Below are 18,309 nucleotides of genomic sequence, written 5' to 3' on the forward strand. Positions count from 1 at the left end.
CGAAGACCAAGGAACATGGCCCGTTCAGGAGTCACTGTCGTCCAACAGCACGTCGTGGGATTGTTGCTGTGGGACCCTGGGGACCTTCTCTACCTCTCAGATCTACATTTTCTTTTACTATGAAAAGCTTTATTTATTTATTTGTGTTTAAGGTTTTACTTATTTATTTTGAGAGACGCAGAGAGAGTGAGAGTGAGTGAGCATGAGTAGGGGAAGGGTAGAGAGAGCTGGAGAAAGAGAGAGAGAGAGAGAGAGAGAGAGAGAGAGAGAGAGAATCTCAGCAGGCTCTGAATTGTCAGTGTGAGATCATGACCTGAAGCAAAATCCAGAGTCCGATGCTGAACAACCGAGCCACCCAGCCGCCCCGCTATGGAGAAATTTAAAGGGAGAGGCGAGTAGTACAGACTGTCACAGGGTCTGCGGGACCCGGACTGTGTTCAGCCTCCGACACTAGTTGGCTTTTGCTCTTCCCTCTAGTTTCCTAAACCTTTGTCTGCACCGCAAGCTATTTAAGGGATGAGACTTTCCTTCTTTGGCTCCCGTTACATTGTCATTCTTTATTTTTATTTTATTTTAATTTTAATTTTTTTTTTTTTATTTCTAGGAGAGAGAGAGACAGCGTGAGCAGGGGAGGGTCAGAGAGAGAGGGAGTCACAGACCAAAACAGGCTCCAGGCTCCGAGCTGGCAGTCAGCACAGAGCCCGACGCGGGGCTCGAACCCACGAACCGCGAGATCATGACCTAAGCGAAAGTCGGACGCTTAACCGACTAAGCCACCCAGGCGCCCCTCATTGTCATTCTTTATGGGACTAACGCGGGTTTCAGATTTCCGAAGTATTTAACCCAACCAGTGCCCCTCCCCCAAACACCCCCACCAGGTTCCTTTTATACCTGGAGTGGACGCACGTGGTGGGCGAGAGGGGGAAGGAAGGCACGTTTGTCTCCATTTGCCATTCGCTTAGCCTGGCCTAGCGGAAACAGGATGGGTGAGAAAGAAGAGAAATCCGAAATCCAGGGGCTCCTGCATTTTTACTCTTCGAGACGTAGTCGCCAGAACATAAAGGAGAGGCTCTCCGCCCCTGCATCCAGATCATTCCTTGGGGACAGTGGCCTCCGTGAACTCAATTCCTCTGGCTTGCGTCCTGAGGCTGGGAGGGGACTGTCCTACAAGCAGAGTGAGTTAGCCTGTATGTCGAACGGGGGATTCTAATTTCTAGACGGCTCTGCTCCCCGGCGGCTGTGGTGAGAGCCACCGAGTGAACATTTCTTCTCCCGGCCCCAGACTCTCAGTCTGGTACTTGATGGCAGGGAGTGCGTACCCTAGCCCCTCCCTCCCCGTCCTTCCCAGCACGCACTCAGGAGCCGGGCCAGCACCCCTAGGGAAACCCCCAGCAGGGCTCCCCGACTTTCCAGGCTACACTGCAGACCTCAGGGCCTTCCTGCCTATCCTTGCCGATGCCAAAATCCCATCCCCTTCAGCAAGGCTGCTCAGGGCCTCACCCCCATCCCTACCCACCTGACTGCCTCCCCTTCTCTCTTCCCATATCGTGCACTTAGCACGTCTGTCTAGGTCGTGCCGGCCTGGCCTCACTCTTACTAGATCAAGGGCTGTGTCTCTGAGTCTCTGCTCGCTTGAAAAGTCGACTCCCTCCTAGCTGCCGTTCTCCTCCTCCTTCCAGAATCGGCCCAGAACACCCCGGCTGCTCCCTGCCTTCCTCTGGCTCCAAGGCTCCCCGTGCCCTCAAACCCTACACGCTGCGTATACTGCTTGCCTCTCCCACAGAAAGCTCTGTCTCGCCCGCTCCTGGGCCTGGAGCCCTTCCCCGTCCCCGGGGCCGCACCCCGGCTGCTCCGCTCTCTCCAGACAAACGTCAGGTGTCCGAGCTCTGAGCCCAAGCCTTGTCGTAGCATTGATGACAAGCCGTCCAGATAACGTCCGCTGTCACTGCTGACTAGTGGCTGTGGAGACCCGAGCGGGGCAGGCATGCGCGCGGGCAGAGAAACTTCTACCTGCGTGTAGTTCCACATTCTTTCCTACAAGACGATATGTTTGGGATCTCACATTTCTTTTACTAGCAAAACAGAGTTTTCCAAAATATACGTGTAGGTATAGAGAAGGCACAACGAAAGGAGAGAGCAGGTCCCACGGTGTTGAGTGTGTAAGCGGCACTGAGATGACCGAGCGGAGGCCCCATCAGAGTTTCTTGAGGATTCTTAAGTCCACAGTGATGCTCCGATCGCTCTCACCATCACTGATTTTGGCGGAAGCGTTAGTTTCTGTTCATTCTTTGGGCCTCATTTTATACACCATTTCCGCAGAGAATCCCTCCTTCACCGTCTTCAAGACAATGGACTGTCTGAGCCCTTGAGTGTGTGGCTAAACAACACCCCCCGGTCTGTGGCTCCTGCATTTTTAGTAAGCGTTAGGGGCCCCGTGCTCCCTGGATACGCGCTCCAGTGCCAAGCCGTCACTCGGAAGGGATCCGCTGCGTCTCCACCACGGGCCGAGGGCTGGTTCCGCAGTGGGTGAGTCCGAGCCTGCCCAGGCCTGTCCGCACACGGACACACGGGGAGCGAGCCCCAGGCGCGGAGGCCCCCCTGTTTAGGAGGCGGGAGTAGGGAAAGGAAATAACACGGAGCCAAGTGTTGAGGGCTGAGGGCTAAGGGCATCGGGACTGTCTAGAAGGATCAGAGGGAAGAATAAACTACAGGAACCAGAAGATCTTTCCAGAAAACTGCTGGGCCTTCTCAGTGGGACCCAGAAAGCTGTGGCCTCTGGGAAACAGCAAGAGAGCCTCAAGGCGCAGGGGCCTGCGAACGAAGCGAAAGAGGCCACGGAGGAAGCCAGGGCTTCCGGAAGGCCGCCACGGGGGCAAAATGTCCATCAGAGGCGGTAGATCTGAAAGGGACACTGACGCGAGTGGACACTTCACGAGCCACTTACCACGTGCAGAAAGGCCTGGGAGCCACGGCCGCGGGACCTGGGGCGGGGGGCAAACAACAGGCCCGGGCCAGGGGCCAGGTCTGGATGTGGGGGGCGTCCCTGGGGAAGACAGGACTGTCCCAGTCACCCCGATCCCGGCCACACACAGCTGGATGACCGTGGAAGGGCTCCCCTGCATTCAGAGGGACACCGGGGGAAAAGACGGCCCCCTTACACCCCGTGAAGAAACCCGCGCCCCACGAGCACGGGCAACCTCCAGTGTCCCCACGGAGAGCCCTGGAGCGCCCGCCACGGGACGGACTGCAGCCCGGCCCCCGGAGCGCCCCTCGCAGCCTTGAACCCCAAGGGACAGGAGCAGCCGCCCTGGAGGTTTCAGGAGACGTGCCACAGTCCGGGCCCCGAGCCTGTCACCGCTTGTTTGTTTGTCTGTAACGTGTGAACTCCCGTCAGGAGACCGCGCGCTGTCACGTGCCACAAAGCACACAGAACGTCTGCTGAGGATGGATGTGGATCCAAGTGCTTCTGCAGCCGACGGTGCAGCGAGCCCACTGCCGTGAAGGCCGCCCCCGACCCAGGCGGCCAGGGGACAGCGGGCAGCAGCTCAAGATGGCCGCCCGACCGTCACCTTCCCGTGGCCGCGCAGAGCTGGGCCACAGCACTCAGAACGAGACAGGCCTTTGTTCTTTTCCACAAACCACAAGGGCCCCCAAACAACCCAACAGCCTTAACATTTTTTTTTTTTTAAATGGTGAGGAGGCCAAGGAATTATAGTATGGAACTTTAAAAACCATAATAAAATGAATTGGGTTCCTTTCAATGGGAGAGACAAATAAACCAACCGGTGACAGACATGATTTGCCATTAACCACTCTACCCAGGTTGTTTGACATTTAGGACTTGCCAACACTCTGGGCCGCGGGGCCTGACCAGGAGGGGACAGTGAGCTCAGCAGATGAAGCAAATGCACAAATGTGAGGAAAGGCCACCAAAATGTGAAGTGATGAGCAATTGAGCTTTTTATTTTCACACACACACGCACACACGCCCGCACATTATGGATATACAGCAATCTATATTATGATCCACACTGAACAGAAATTATGCAATCAGAAAGTAAAAGGTAGTTTTTCTCCCAGAAAAGGAGGGTCCCGCAATGCTGTCCCCTGCTCCTGGCGGCCTTGAGCCTGTTCGAGGACCATCTATAGCTGCTCTGAAAAGACAAATGGTTTAGTTGCTTGAGAAAGATTGGGCCTCGGGAAAACTGCGTCTCTGGGAATTGAGGGGTGTGTGTGTGTGTGTGTGTGTGTGTGTGTGTGGGTGTGTGAGAAAGAGAGAGAGACAGAGAGACAGAGAGAGAGACAGAGATTTCTCATAAAGTGTTTGCTAAGTTATTTTGGGGGATGACCATTTGTATCTTGAGGTCCAACCATAAGACCTTCTGTGGATCCCCCCCCCCCAAGGCTGGGGGTCCCAAGGAGAGACAGCCTTTGGGACAAGCAGCTGGCTGCACCACCACCCCCTCCCAAGGAGGCACGTTGTTCCTAACTGGGAACCCTTTATAGCTGGGCCCGAGGAAGTTTTTGGCTGTAAACTGTCATGCACCGAAGCCTTCAGTGAAAAGGCTGCAGAGGGAGCCGCCCGTCCCGGGAACCAAGGAACAAAGATGGAGAGACCGAGGCACAGAAAGGTGGAGAGAAAGGATCCGGAGCGGAAGGCGCCGCAGCCCCACCAGCTCCTGGCGCTGGATTCGGGGCGTGGTCTGGAGCACTTCGGACGTTCTTTGTGGGGGGTGAACATGTCATTGCCCTGCTGGGAAACTTAACACTCTTTTCTGATGGGGTTTGTTCTTAGCGGGTCGTGCCCTCTCCTGTTTGTGGAACCAGCTGAACTCAAACCACAGTTCGGGAACGATCTGGAAACCCTTCATCATGGGCCAGTTCTACTGGACTTTGGGGGAACCACCAGCGACAGAGCTCCCGACTTAGGGGTCCGGGGTTGTTGGAAGCGCGCTGCTGACCTGGGGTTTCGGAGAGCCTCGATTCGGGGACCCCTCCCCCCTCCTGTCTCCCTCCACCTCACACCCGGCCTCTCCCCTTTATGACAAGTGCGGAAGCTCAGGCCGCAGAAATGACCTTTGAGACATTTTTATTCTCTCGGGAAAAGCGCTCACGAGCCCTCCGAGCCCCAAGGCCCGCGACTCAGGAGGGCCCGACTGTCAGGGGCAAATGAGGTCATTTAGGTGCCTCTTTCCAGAAGGAAAATCCCCCTCCCCTCCCCCCATCAGTCAGCCCCTTGGAATCCAATGCGTCCTAGACAACAAAAGAAACCGAGAAGCGGACAGGGACCAGGTGCGCCGGGCTTCCCGACTCTTCAGGACCCATTTGGAGAGGGGCGGAAAACCGGCCCTGGAAACGTGTTCCCTCCACCCCCGGGGGGCCCCCCAGGGCCGGCTCCCTCCCGCGGCGCGCCCCTGGCTCCCCGACCCCGCGGCGAGCCCAGCCGGGCGCCGGCAGGGAGGGGGTGTCCGGGGCGCAAGTCCCACGTGGTGCCGGGAGAGCCCCCCTCGCTCGGGCGCGCGGCTGTCGCGGGTGCGCCGCCCCGCAGACGCACTGCCTTCCCCGCGGGCCGCGGGGCGGGGCGCGCGAAGACCCGGGACCGGCTGGAGCCGCACGCGGGGTCAGGGCGGAGGCCCGGGTTCCGAGGCGCTCGGAGCGGCTCCCTCCTGCCTCCGGGCTCCAGGTTTAGGAGGAATGTTATTGTTTAAAGAGACCTCATTGAGCTACTTCCTGCTCATTGTCACCTTTCCTTCGCTCTCCTGGCGAAGGTTCTCGCCGAAAGGTAAGAAACCGCCCGCCCCCCACGCCCCCCGGGGGCCTAGCGGGGAGGCGCGCCCCGAACCCCGATCTCTGGGAAGCGCCCTGGCGGCCCCTCCCGCTCCCACCTTGCGCGGAAGCTCCCAGGTCCCATTCGGTGCAGGCGCAAACCGGGCATCGAGGTCGCATTTATACACCGCGGGCGGGGAAACTTCCTAAAAGGGCACATTTGGTTGATTTTGAGGATTTCCGTCTCGGGGCGCGGAGCGCGCCCCGGGGCAGAGGCTTGGGCCCCCGGGGCGCCGGGACTGGGGCGCGGAGCGACCCCGAGCGCCGAGCGTCGGGGGGACGCGTCGGAAGGGCACCCGCGAGGCGGGGCGGGGGCGCGCCCTTCCGCCGGGCGACCCCGGGCCGGCACCGGCGCGACGGCGGCCCCTCGGGGACGCGCGGGCAGAGGCGCGCCCCGGCCGGCCCCCCGGCCCCCCGCCCGCCCGCGGCCCGCCCCGCCGCTTTGATGGAGGTGCGAACGTTTGGGGGAGGGCGGGGCGCGTAGGGCCGGGCGCGGGCTCGCAGGAAGCGGGCTGGGAGCGCGGGGCGGCCCCCGGCGTCCCCAGCCCGCCGCGCAGGGTCTGAAATGGCCGCGAGCGGCCAATGGGCGGCGGCCCCCGCACTTCAAAGGGCGCGCGGCCCAATCCGCCCGCCCCCTCGCGGCCGCCGCGGCCCTATTTATGGGAGGGGACGCCGGGGCAGCCCCCGGAGACCTGCGCCGGTCGCGCCTCGCGGGAGTTCAAGTGGAAGAGCCTTCCCCCCACCCCTCTCCGCCGCCCCCTCCCCCAGGTCGAGGCCCTCGCCCCCCGCCCGGGGTCGGTGCCGGGAGCCCGGCGCCTCGCGGAGAAGCGGCCGCCGGCCGGGGTGAAGGTGGCTGTCGCGTAGCGGGTCGGGGATTCGGGGGCGGCGGGGAGGGGCGGGCGGGAGGATGAGCGCGCCGGGCGCGGAGAGCGCGGGGAAGAGCGCGCAGTACCGCGTGGACCACCTGCTGAGCGCCGTGGAGAGCGAGCTGCAGGCGGGCAGCGAGAAGGGCGACCCCACGGAGCGCGAGCTGCGCGTGGGCCTGGAGGAGAGCGAGCTGTGGCTGCGCTTCAAGGAGCTCACCAACGAGATGATCGTGACCAAGAACGGCAGGTGGGCGCGGGGTCGGCGTGCGCCCTGCCTCCTACCGCCCAGGGGGCCCTCGCAGCCGGGCGGCTTCTCGCTCCTTTCCGCTCGGCTCGGCCACGGAGCCCAGTGTCCCCCCGTCGTCGCTCTTCTGAGGTTTTCCCCGCGCAAGTTTGGGAGGGTCCCCGGGACACGCGCCTCGCGCACGCTTGCGCCCGAGCGGCGCGCGGAAGCCCCCCGACCAGGTCCTCCCCGACCCTGCCTCCCGGGGCCGTGCGCTTGCGTGGAGGACGCCCGGGGACCGAGGGGGGCTCTGGGAAGCCCCCAAATGGCAGATGCCGCTGTCCCAGGTGTTCTGCCTTCCGGCTAAAGGCTCCTCCCCGGGGGGGCCTCTGCGGCGCTCCTTCCTTTCCAGGAGGATGTTCCCGGTGCTGAAGGTGAACGTGTCCGGCCTGGACCCCAACGCCATGTACTCCTTCCTGCTGGACTTCGTGGCGGCCGACAACCACCGCTGGAAGTATGTGAACGGGGAGTGGGTCCCCGGCGGCAAGCCAGAGCCGCAGGCGCCCAGCTGCGTCTACATCCACCCCGACTCGCCCAACTTTGGGGCGCACTGGATGAAGGCGCCCGTGTCCTTCAGCAAAGTCAAGCTCACCAACAAGCTCAACGGAGGGGGTCAGGTAGGTGTGACGGGCCGCAGGGCCGCACCTTCCTCCCCGAGGAGCCTTGGACAGGCCGTGCTTGCTCCGAGGTGACATCTGTCCTGGAGAAACTGCCGCTGCCTCCTCAATTAGGCCTTCGGGGTTGTTTATAGTAAACTGATGATGGTAACACCAGGCCTGCAGTGCCGGGGGGAGGGTGCAGAGCTTCCCCTTTGACGTCTGGGTCTCCCGCTTTGGGGAACTTTTGCATTCAAGCCCTCGACTCCCCTAGGGGCAGAGAAAATATCAGCCTTGATCCGCAGTGGTCACTTTAGAGCTAAATATGTGCTACCTTGCTGCTGCGAGCTCTGAACACACTTGTAAACTTGTCATTTTGTAAGAATGTTTTTCCCTGGGGAATTTTCCCTGGGAGGACCCCCCCCCCCCCACGTTCAGGGGACGCACACACAAGCTCCGGCTTTTGTAAAGGTTTGCCACCATCCTGGAAGCGTTAAAACGTTACTCTGCAGGGTCAAAGGATTTCCCGATGGGCATTCACTGTCTATAACGGGGGGGTAGCATCTCACATTCTTTCCTTTACATCAGCAGCAGCTGGTGGGAAAACCAGCAGCTACACACCCTTGTGAGCGGCACTGCTCTCTCTGCACCTTGCTTGTGTTTTTCTCCCCAACAGCGGGGCCGTGGAAGTTTCGTTCTCTGAAGGTCTGCTTTGTGTGTGCTTCCCTTAGATCATGTTGAACTCCTTACATAAGTACGAGCCTCGGATTCACATAGTGAGAGTTGGGGGCGCCCAGCGCATGATCACCAGCCATTGCTTCCCAGAGACCCAGTTCATAGCAGTGACCGCTTATCAGAACGAGGAGGTGAGCAGCGGGGAGGGTGGGCAGTGCTCCCTCCGAATTCGCAAAGCCTACGGAGGCAGTGTGTGTTGGTGCTGGCGTATTTTAGACTGATAAATAAGACCTTTTCAAATAACCTACCATGAGCATAAAATTGGGATGGGGGAGGGGGGCGCCTGGGTGGCTCAGTCCGTAAAGTGGCCAGTTTTGGCTCCGGTCATGATCTCATGGTTTGTGGGTTTGAACCCTGCATCGGGTTGTGTGCTGAGAGCTCGGAGCGCAGAGGCTGCCTCAGTTCTGTGTCTACCTCTCTGCTCCTCCCCCGCTCATGCTCTGTCTCTCAAAAATAAAATAAATATTTTTTAAAAAATTTAAAAATTGGGACAGGGGAAATATTTAGACTTAGACCTTGATCAGTCATTTTCCCTTTATTTCTCTGCAAAAGTGTCTAAAACTGGCACCATCTACCAGATGGATCTATGGATGAAAAGAACAAAACAAAAGTTTTAGGTTAAGTACTACGAGAATTTCTCTCAGACAAGAGTGAGTGAGGGAGGAAATCTTTCGAAATCGTCCCCAACAGGACTCGGGGCGGCGGGGGGGGGGGGCGGCAGGAATCAGCAAGGTGCAAAATACCTGTCAGTGGCTCTAAATCTCTAAGGCTGAGCCCAAAGTACAGACATTTTGGTTTAGCTGGTTAAGTTGTCAGTGTTGACTACCAACCCAAAGTGGAAGTTCGCCCTTTCCTAAGAGGACCCAGTTATGTTCTGAGCCATGTTTGTTCGATTTTTGCACACAAAAGGTTGTCAGCAAGTGGGTTGAACTCACCGTGAATTCCGCTTAGAAAAGCAGCTTTTAAAAACTTTCATAAATGCACTGTTCTTTGTGATATGTTCCCATTGCTCAGCCGTGTTAGATCCAAAAAGAAAAATACACCAGAAGGAAGTCTGGTTATGTCTGAATAATTAAGAGACGCACTGATGTTTCCAAGTTCTCGGTCCCAAACTACATCCTCTGGCTGATCAAGAGGGTACCAGTAACTGTGAATTCTTGTTTTTCAGATCACAGCTCTTAAAATTAAATACAATCCATTTGCAAAAGCTTTCCTAGATGCGAAGGAAAGGTGAGAGATTTCTAACTTCTACTCTTTGGTAAAGAAACGTGCAGAAAGAGGACATACTGCTGCAAATGGAAATTTTCTTAAAGTCCTCCTTTTTGACAAATCGATGTATTTTTTTGGCAGAAGTGATCACAAAGATATGATGGAAGAGCCCGGAGACAGCCAGCAACCCGGGTACTCCCAATGTACGGTTTGTGGCACTCTGTCCCAGTGTCCCTTGTGCCAGGGACTAGGCTGCGGGGCCGGAAGCCAGAGAGGCGGCCCAGGGCGCGTTTCTGAGTGTGGCTGGGGAGCCTTGCAAGGCACATGGGCCCATGACGTTGAGGCTATGGTCTTCGCCCTCGCTCCCACTCGGAGGGCTGTGGGGGTCATTTGGTGCTTCGCACCCTTGACAGAGAATCTGGGGAGAACTTCCCGGGTTTTTCTGTTTGGCTGCGACGCAGCTCCAGCCATGGCTGGGTCGGATCGCGGGGGGCTTGGCGGGTGGCTAGACTCTGCCGTGCTGGGCAAGTGGAGAAGTCAGCTCGATAGACACGGTTTTTCTCTTTGTTGACCATGGAAGCCTGAAGGACCGTGTTCGGAAAGATGCGCATGAGCGGATGTGGTTTTCCCCTTAGCCCATTTCGGTTCCAGAAGCGGCCCGTCACCCGAGGCTGGTTTGGGTGGGGACGGTGGCTTGGAGGCCGGGGAGCGTGCCTCCAGTCCAGCCCCCTTTCCCGGTTGCATGAGGCAGAGCCCGGAGGTGCAGGCCCCCAGGGCCATCCGTCAGGAGACCGAGTTTTGTGCAGGTGTTCTCTGTGTACGGAGAAGGGGCTTGGATCTTAAGTAATTGGTCCCCCCTCCCTCCAACCTGGGGGAGAGAAAAGTTCATGTTTGCTGCCTCTTCCGGTGGCCGCGTAGACCAGCGTGGCTCATTCCGCGGACGCTCGCTGTCTGGTCTATTTCTTCGTTAATCCTCTTCGCGGCTAACGACACGCACAGCTCGCGGAGCGCGGCTCGCGCACCGCCGCCACTCGGCACACCTGGACCTTCACTCATGTAAATGCCGTCCGAGGAATCGTTTGTGGCTTGGAAATTAGAGCCAGAATAGTTGTCCCTTTAGAGGTGGCTCTTCTGAAATTTTTTTTTTTTTTTAAAGAAGCCTTAAAAACCAGTGACTGGAGAAGAGATTGGAGGGTGAGAGGTGGGCTGCGTGTGGAGGGAGGGACCCTGATGCACAGCGGGGAGAACCTTGAGACTAAAAGCAGAAGAAAAGTGGGAAGAAACCTGGTCCAGAGGGGGCACAGCTCCTGGGGGGCGGCGGTAGGAGCAGGTGACGGGAGGGGAAGGGGTGCAGCGCGCGCGAGTCGCCCGGTGTGTCTCCAGCGTGTCCGGCTTTGAGCTTTATCTGTTTCCACATTTTCTCGGGCTCCGCAGTTAGGGCCTGGAAGCTGACGGGCCGCCGAACTTTCTGGGGGTTGAGCAAGAGTGGCTGAGGAGGCAGGGGCATTGGCCGTGGGTGGGGCCCCCCGCGCTGCTCAGTAGGCGTGGGGACCTGTGGCCCCTCACGTGTGGGGCTGAACCCGGATGCCTTAGGACGTGGCCTGGGGACTCAGTGTTGGACACTCGGAGTCCTTCCTTCATCGGGACCCCTGGGAAGACACCCACGGTTTCCCGGTCTCGCTCTCTTGTCCTTTAAATAATGGAGGTAATGCAAATGCCAGTTACTCAGCATTCTTTTCTCACAGCAGGGGGGTGGCTTATCCCTGGAACCAGCACCCTGTGCCCGCCCGCCGCCCCCCACCCTCAGTTCGGAGGCCCCCTCTCGCTTCCCTCCACGCACGGCTGTGAAAGGTACCCCGCCCTGAGGAACCACCGCCCGTCGCCCTACCCCAGCCCTTACGCGCATCGGAATAATTCTCCAAGTAAGTTCTAAGTCCGAGCAGGCCCGGGTTTGGGGGTGGATGGAAGACCGCTCCCGGAAAGGCACCTGTGGGACAGATTCCGGAGGTCGGGGTAGGAGAATGTCCCCTGGAGCACAGCCAAGCCAGCGCCCTACTGGCTCAAGACGAACCTTTATTGCACACCCAGGCCACTGCTGGCTTCACAGCGAAGGTGTGAGGTCCGGACCCGGACCAGGGGGCTTGAGGTGCCGAATGTGGCCGTTTCTCCCGAACTTGGGTCTATCTTAGGGCCCTGGTTTGGACCTTTGATGAACCTGTCTGAAGATGATGATGGGGCAGATCAGCCTAAGACTTACTGGCTGAACTAGACCCACGCGTGATTTTCTGTGATTCTCCCAAGTGGGGCGCTGGGGCCAGCAGTGTGGGCATCACCTGGAAACCACCCCACGCTGACCGAGTCAGCAGTCTTCCAGCTGACCCTGACGCGTGCTCAGGGACTGTGAGCACAGGGCCCGACCATTAAGGTCCCTCTCCCTAACTCCCTCAAACACCGTGCGCGGCTAGACTTCATATTGTCTGGTTCTAAAAAGAGGAACATAGCTAATGAACACCATAAAACAATTAAGCAGTTAAAGCTGATTTGAAACGAAAGGAGTTTATCTGGGCAAGAAATAGTCACTGGGACTTGTTCAAGCAGAGGCCGGACTCCGAGATTTGAAGATCATACTTTAGTTTTGTCCAGAGCAAGTGTTTCTAAAGTCCTTCCAAATCTTCAGAAATGATGTTTTGGGGAAAGACAGGTTAAAGTTACATTTATTTTTATTTAAAAATTTTTTAATGTTTTATTTATTTATTTATTTATTTTTAATGTTTTATTTATTTCTAGGAGAGAGAGAGAGACAGCGTGAGCAGAGGAGGGTCAGAGAGAGAGGGAATCACAGACTCTGAAACAGGCTCCAGGCTCTGAGCTGGCAGTCAGCACAGAGCCCGACGCGGGGCCCGAACCCACGAACCGCGAGATCATGACCTAGGCGAAAGTCGGACGCTTAACCGACTAAGCCACCCGGGCGCCCCAATGTTTTATTTATTTTTGAGAGACAGATGGAGACAGCATGAGCAGGGGAAGGTCAGAGAGAGAGGGAGACACAAAATCCAAAGACAGGCTCCAGGCTCTGAGCCAGCTGTCAGCACAGAGCCCGACGCGGGGCTCGAACCCACAAACCACGAGATCATGACCTGAGCCGAAGTGGGACGCTCAATCGACTGAGCCACCCAGGCGCCCCTATTTTTATTTTTAAAGATAATTAGCCCCTAGAGAGCTTGGGTGGCTCAGTCAGTTGAGCGTCCCACTTCGGCTCAGGTCATGATCTCGTGGTTTGTGGGTTCGAGCCCCGCGTCCGGCTCTGTGCTGACAGCTGGCTCAGAGCCTGGAGCCTCCTTCAGATTCTGTGTGTATGTCTCTCTCTCTCTGCCCCTCCCTGGCTCACGCTCTGTCTCTCTCTCCCTCCAAATATAAATAAACATTAAAAAAATTTAAAGATAATTAATCCCCAATCAAGTGATTGTAGGATTCCATTTCTTCAGGGCATTCTTGATCTAAAGGTAAAGAAAAAGCTTGGGTTGACTAGAATGTATTTTCCAATATATACATATGGCCGTAAATATTTGCCTCTGATGACCAGTGAAACGGGCCAGTGGATTGTCTCCTAAGTTCCCTAGCCCACACACGTTTTGGTTTTGGCGTTGGGTAGCTGCCGTCGGCGGCGGTATGTCACTGCTTTCTGCTACTTTGGGAAGATCGCACCCCTAACGATGCCGTCTTACGTCCGCAGCCTATTCAGACAGTCCGTCTGCATGCTTGTCCATGCTCCAGCCCCACGACAGCTGGCCCAGCCTTGGAACGCCGGCCCACAGCAGCGTGCTGCCCTTGGCCCACGGCGCCGGCCCGCCCGCGGCCTCCAGGTAACGTGTGTAGCCGCTGTGCGGCGGGTCCTGGCACTCTGACGTGACCTCCTGCCCTTTCCATACGTTGGTCTGTATTCTGCCCCTCGCCTGTGGGTAGCTGGGCCGCTGTGTGTAGCTCTGCCGCTCACCCGGGCATCCCAGGTGGCCTGCCGCCGTGTGGCATGGAGTGCGCGGTCGCAGGGAAGCCAGGGCCCCCATTCTGCCTCTGGCACTAAGGACATCCTGCAGAGGACAAATCTCTTAAACTCTCTGAGGCTCGTTTCTACAAGAAAAGGATGCTCAGTGACCCCATCCTCAGCTTGTCTTTACAGAGTTGGGGTCAGCAGGCATAATTTGAGGAAATGTTTCTAGAACCTTTCTTTTTTTTTTTTTTAATTTTTTTTTAATGTTTTTTATTTATTTCTAGGACAGAGAGAGAGAGACAGCGTGAGCAGGGGAGGGTCAGAGAGAGAGGGAGTCACAGACTGAAAAAGGCTCCAGGCTCTGAGCTGGCAGTCAGCACAGAGCCCGACACGGGGCTCGAACCCACGAACCGCGAGATCATGACCTAAGCGGAAGTCGGACGCTTAACCGACTAAGCCACCCAGGCGCCCCTCTAGAACCTTTCTTGATAAGAGCTGTTACAATAAGGAAAAAATTTAGTTGGCTTTTCTCTGGATACAGGACCAAAGTCCTTAACATATATGCTGGTAACTAACTAGTAAAGAGCAATGAATATTGTATTATTAACTTGAAAATAATGTAGAGGGAGATTGGCCTAAGACATCAAGCTGATTGCTAACCATATTGTACGGGTTTTCATAGGAATATTATAAAAAACTAAGACAAAGTTAAAAGTCAGCTCTCATCTTCTACCCAGGAAACAGGGTCGGAGATATTAAATGATTCGGCAAGTTGTCGGCTGACAATAGCGTGAGTCTGTTAGACAAGTTATCTTGACTTCGAAAGCAGTGTAATTCATTATATTCAGAATACCGTAGTATGCCTCAGATCTTAATTCTTTTGTCTAGGAAATAATTCCTTTATAATAAGACCTAAGCGTCTGTTTGTAAAAAAATAAAGCAAACAGTGATTTAAAGTGCGCAAAGCAGCCAACTTTTTAAGGGCGGGAAGGTCGCTTAGAAACTGGCACATAAATGGAGTCACCTGCAGGTTACAGACCCCAGGCGGTGGGGGAGGGCGGGGGTACAGTACCATTCGAATTGGGCATCTCAGAGCCATGTTTTCTGTCTTTAAAATGGGGACAGTAAACGACTGCCTTCAACTCAGGTTTGATTTCAAGTTCAAATACATCTGAAATACAGGACGTGGCTTGGTAACAGCACAATATAGAGTAAGGTCTCCTTTATTTATATAGAAAGACATTTTCTCAGAACAGTTTCAGCAGAGCTGAAACCTGCTTAAGTCTATGTTCCCAGACTGAAGGGTCTAATACCGGCTTCCAGCCGCTCCTTCCACGGACTGGGAAGCAGGACTTGGTTACAGGCCAGTGTCCTTGCCGCCGCCAGTGAAGGGCAGGGTTCTGGGTCTGCCGCCCAGACCTGTTCTTCCCGCCCTGCAGGCCGGTGTCGCTTCCCAGGGCGAGGGGCAGGGGACGGTGTCTATTCGGAGTCGCAGTGAGGAGCACCTTCCAAACCACCATGTTTCGGGGGGGTGTTGTCTGCCTCGCCAGGATCAGCACGGTGGGTGGGGGCGTGCGGAAGCCCACGCTCTGAAGCATCTGGTTCCGGATATCTGGGCATGTGGGGTTCTGGACAAGAGCGCGGAACTGCCAGCCTGGCGTCCTTGATGGCGAGGGTTGCTGGTGCTCCGGCAGGAAGCGTGTGCACACACGACCTCAGTCTGGTGGGAGCCGTGTGCACACGTGACCTTCTCAGTCTGACGGGAGCCGCGTGCACACGTGACCTCCCCAGTCTGGCGGGAGCCGCGTGCAGGCACACACGACCTTCTCAGTCTGTCTCCCATAACTGTGTTTCCTGTTGACAGATGTTCCCGGAATGTGTGCACACCTCAGGGTGTGGTTTACTCACAGAGCAAGGGGCCTGCTTGGAGGACCCCGTCGAGTGCGCTCGTCGGAAATCGGGTCGTTGTTCCTCCCGCAGCTGGTCTGGGGCCTCGCTCCAGGTCTGTGCCTGACTTTTCCACTTCTCCCTTTCAGTCAGTACCCGAGCCTGTGGTCCGTGAGCAACGGCACCGTCACGCCTGGCGCCCAGACGGCGGGGATGTCCAACGGGCTGGGAGCCCAGTTCTTCCGGGGTTCATCCGCACACGCTGCGCCTCTCACCCACCCGGTGCCGGCTTCCCCCTCCTCGGGATCCCCGCTGTACGAAGGGGTCCCCACGGCCACAGACATTCCCGACAGCCAGTATGACGCCTCGGCCCAAGCCCGCCTCATAGCCTCGTGGACCCCCGTGTCCCCACCTTCCATGTGAACGGTGGCCTGCGTCGTAGACACTTCGCTGTGGTGGCCACGAGCGTGGATTTGATCGATCTCCCAGGTACCACGGTGGCCGCTCCTGGGTCAAGGGAAGGAAATAGGGCTTGTCACCCAGCCCTTAAGGGGAGGGACACGTGTCCTGCTGTTCTCGGGGGTGCCGAGCCCGCCGTGCGCACCTGCAGTGAATTCTGCAGTGGGCGAGTTGGCCGAATCTACCACGGTTCACAACCAGCAGCGTTTGCTGGGGTCAGAAGCACGTGCCCAGCACGTACGTGACCTGGCCCCCACCAGTCCTACTCGGGCAGGAGAGAAAGCACACTCAGTTCTCTTCCCTGTTGCTTTGGAGGACTTCCCAGACCCTCTGTGGCGGCCGTCACAGGGGGGCCTGCGCCGTGAAGGACAGAATAACGTCACAGCCGAGGACAGCAGATTGTAGTTGAAACGCAGGCCAGCCCGCTCTGCCCACTAGAATGTGTTCGTTTGGAGCATAGGTAGTTAATCTGTTGTGTTGTTAAGCCTATGATTGTGTACACTTGTCATTTAAGTGGCCAAAGACAATCAGCAGGAAACCGTTTTCTGCAAAATAAAGGCAATATCCAAACTTGGTTGGTCTGGTTGTTATTCAGACTCCTCTTTTTTTTGGGGGGGGGCGAGATTCTGGGAGAGCCGGTGGCAATGACCTTGACCCCAAGGGGCATTGTAATCTGCTGTGAACTCTAGTACTTCATCTAACGCGCTGCAAAACTGGACGTGGACTCTGCGTGTGTTCACACGTCGCGAATTACCACAAAAATGCAAAAGATGATAAATGACTTTCCCGAGATTTCGGGAGTCAACACCCCGTCGTGGAGGAAGGCAGCATGGAACGGGAAAGACGGCAGGAGATGGCCACCCGATCCAAGCACAAGCGCTGACACGAAGTGACGTGTAAACCGTGTGGCATTTGTAAATATCTGCCCCGCTTGAATTCCCAGCAGAGAAGCAGACGGTGCTTGCGCTCGATTGGGGCCCTCTCTCCATCTAGCGGCTGAACCCCTATTTTGATGCTGTATATTTGAGCCCCCTATTCAGATCCTCTGTTGGGTAAGTTACAGATGGTCAGTCCATCGGAGCTCGGCCAGTCAGGCGGTGGCACTGTGGATACGCGCGGGGTCGTGGACATTAGAGGTGGAGAGGGATGAGGCAGAGGGGCTAAGTAGTGGGAGAGGTGTTCTTACAAGCCAGCACCGCTAACCTACTCCCTCCCGTATTGAACTCTTCAGTTGTCGTTGCCAGGGGCTCAGCCCAGGGCTGGGGCTTCCTTCGGGTCCTCCGCTATTTCTAGGACGTGATAATCCATTTGCCATGCTGAGTGTGAACCCAGAACGCAGTGCAAAGGGCTGAGTGTTTGGTGCACGTGTGCCTGCTTTCCAAGGGGGACACGGTCCTCCTCTACTCTTTGCCCCCAGTTTTTCTCGATTTCGTCACCACTGGGTTTTCTAGCTGCTCACCTGCACACCTGCCCCAAATCAGAAGATTTACTGACAAATGTGTTACAAAAATAATTTTTGAATAAGCCACTGCCTAAGGAGAAGTGGGAAGTGAAACGGGCCATAGTCTGCACGGTGGCTTCTGCCCAGCAGACGCGGGGTCTGCTGGAGAGAGGCTGGGCTTTGAGGGAGTGGAACGTCCCTTGGGATCCCCAAAACTTGCCCTCCCCTGTAGCCGCCTGCTCCGTGATGGCTGGTGTCTTGTCCCCCAGGACTGACCTGAGGGGACAAGAGGGGCGTGGGTGGAGGGTTCTTGAGGTCATGTTCCTGGGGCACAGCCTTGCCCCATGCTGGGCGCCGCAGGGAGACTGAGTCACACGGCCCTTTCTCCAGGGGCCTCCGACTCTGGCCAGGGAGACTGATTTGACATGTAGAAGATGGACAGGGTCCTGACGTGTCTGAGTCTCTAAAGGTGACCCGCGGTTCAAATTCAGGGAATTAATACGTAAATAACCAGGGTTTTCTGGTCGTGCAGGGGCGGTGGCAACCATGGACCGCAAAGATCCCACAGTTTGGTGCAAAAGACCTGGGTTTCAGTGCTCATCTGCCTCACCTGCTGTGGGACCCCGGGAGAGTGAGTTGCGCACTCTGGAAATTCAAGTTCCTTATCTGTGAAGATGGAGAAAGAACGTGCTTGTCTGTTAGGGTTGTTGTGAGAAATGAAGAGTAAAGGTGTTGGAAAGTGGGGGGAAACAGTGATGTGGGCTGCGGCATCATAGATAAAATTCTAGGCCAATAAAACAAATAGTTGCCCACCTCTACTTACAGAGCCCGTAGAATAAGGAATTGCTGCATATCAGAAGCTTCTAGTCAAGATCCTAGGCCATCTGTCCTAACTTGGGGTGCAAATTGCTTTCTTATCTGGAGCAAAATTCCTAGGAATTATTTCTCTACAAACATTAAGGTAGGCTCTCAATTATTCACAGACAAAAAAATATACAGACCAATATTTGAAAGAAATT

General features: G+C 56.5%; 1 protein-coding gene across 3 annotated transcripts; it reads left to right on the forward strand.

The window, feature by feature from the left end:
* Positions 1-6,733: 6,733 nt before the first annotated feature.
* On the forward strand, positions 6,734-16,366 carry TBXT (T-box transcription factor T). 3 transcript variants are annotated; one of them, XM_039245530.1, is made up of 8 exons: positions 6,734-6,939; positions 7,328-7,592; positions 8,303-8,437; positions 9,475-9,536; positions 9,657-9,718; positions 11,261-11,437; positions 13,249-13,378; positions 15,540-16,366. In XM_039245530.1, the coding sequence occupies exons 1-8, from the start codon at positions 6,734-6,736 to the stop codon at positions 15,811-15,813; spliced, it is 1,311 nt and encodes a 436-aa protein (XP_039101461.1). In that variant the 3' UTR covers positions 15,814-16,366. The 3 variants fall into 3 exon arrangements, with proteins under 3 accessions (XP_039101461.1, XP_039101462.1, XP_039101463.1); XM_039245531.1 differs by having other exon boundaries at positions 11,264-11,437; XM_039245532.1 differs by lacking the exon at positions 11,261-11,437.
* The last annotated feature ends 1,943 nt before the right edge of the window (positions 16,367-18,309 follow it).

This window comes from Hyaena hyaena, unplaced genomic scaffold (genome assembly GCF_003009895.1).
Source record: "Hyaena hyaena isolate Hyena2069 unplaced genomic scaffold, ASM300989v1 scaffold_258, whole genome shotgun sequence".
Classification (NCBI taxonomy): Eukaryota; Metazoa; Chordata; class Mammalia; order Carnivora; family Hyaenidae; genus Hyaena; species Hyaena hyaena.

Bases quoted from the DNA above. Each gene is read 5' to 3' on its own strand.
- TBXT (XM_039245530.1), top strand. From the start codon at position 6,734: ATGAGCGCGCCGGGCGCGGAGAGCGCGGGGAAGAGCGCGCAGTACCGC. The intron at 9,537-9,656 runs GTGAGAGATTTC...TTTTTTTGGCAG, and splicing joins TTCCTAGATGCGAAGGAAAG to AAGTGATCACAAAGATATGA. The intron at 13,379-15,539 runs GTAACGTGTGTA...TCTCCCTTTCAG, and splicing joins GGCCCGCCCGCGGCCTCCAG to TCAGTACCCGAGCCTGTGGT.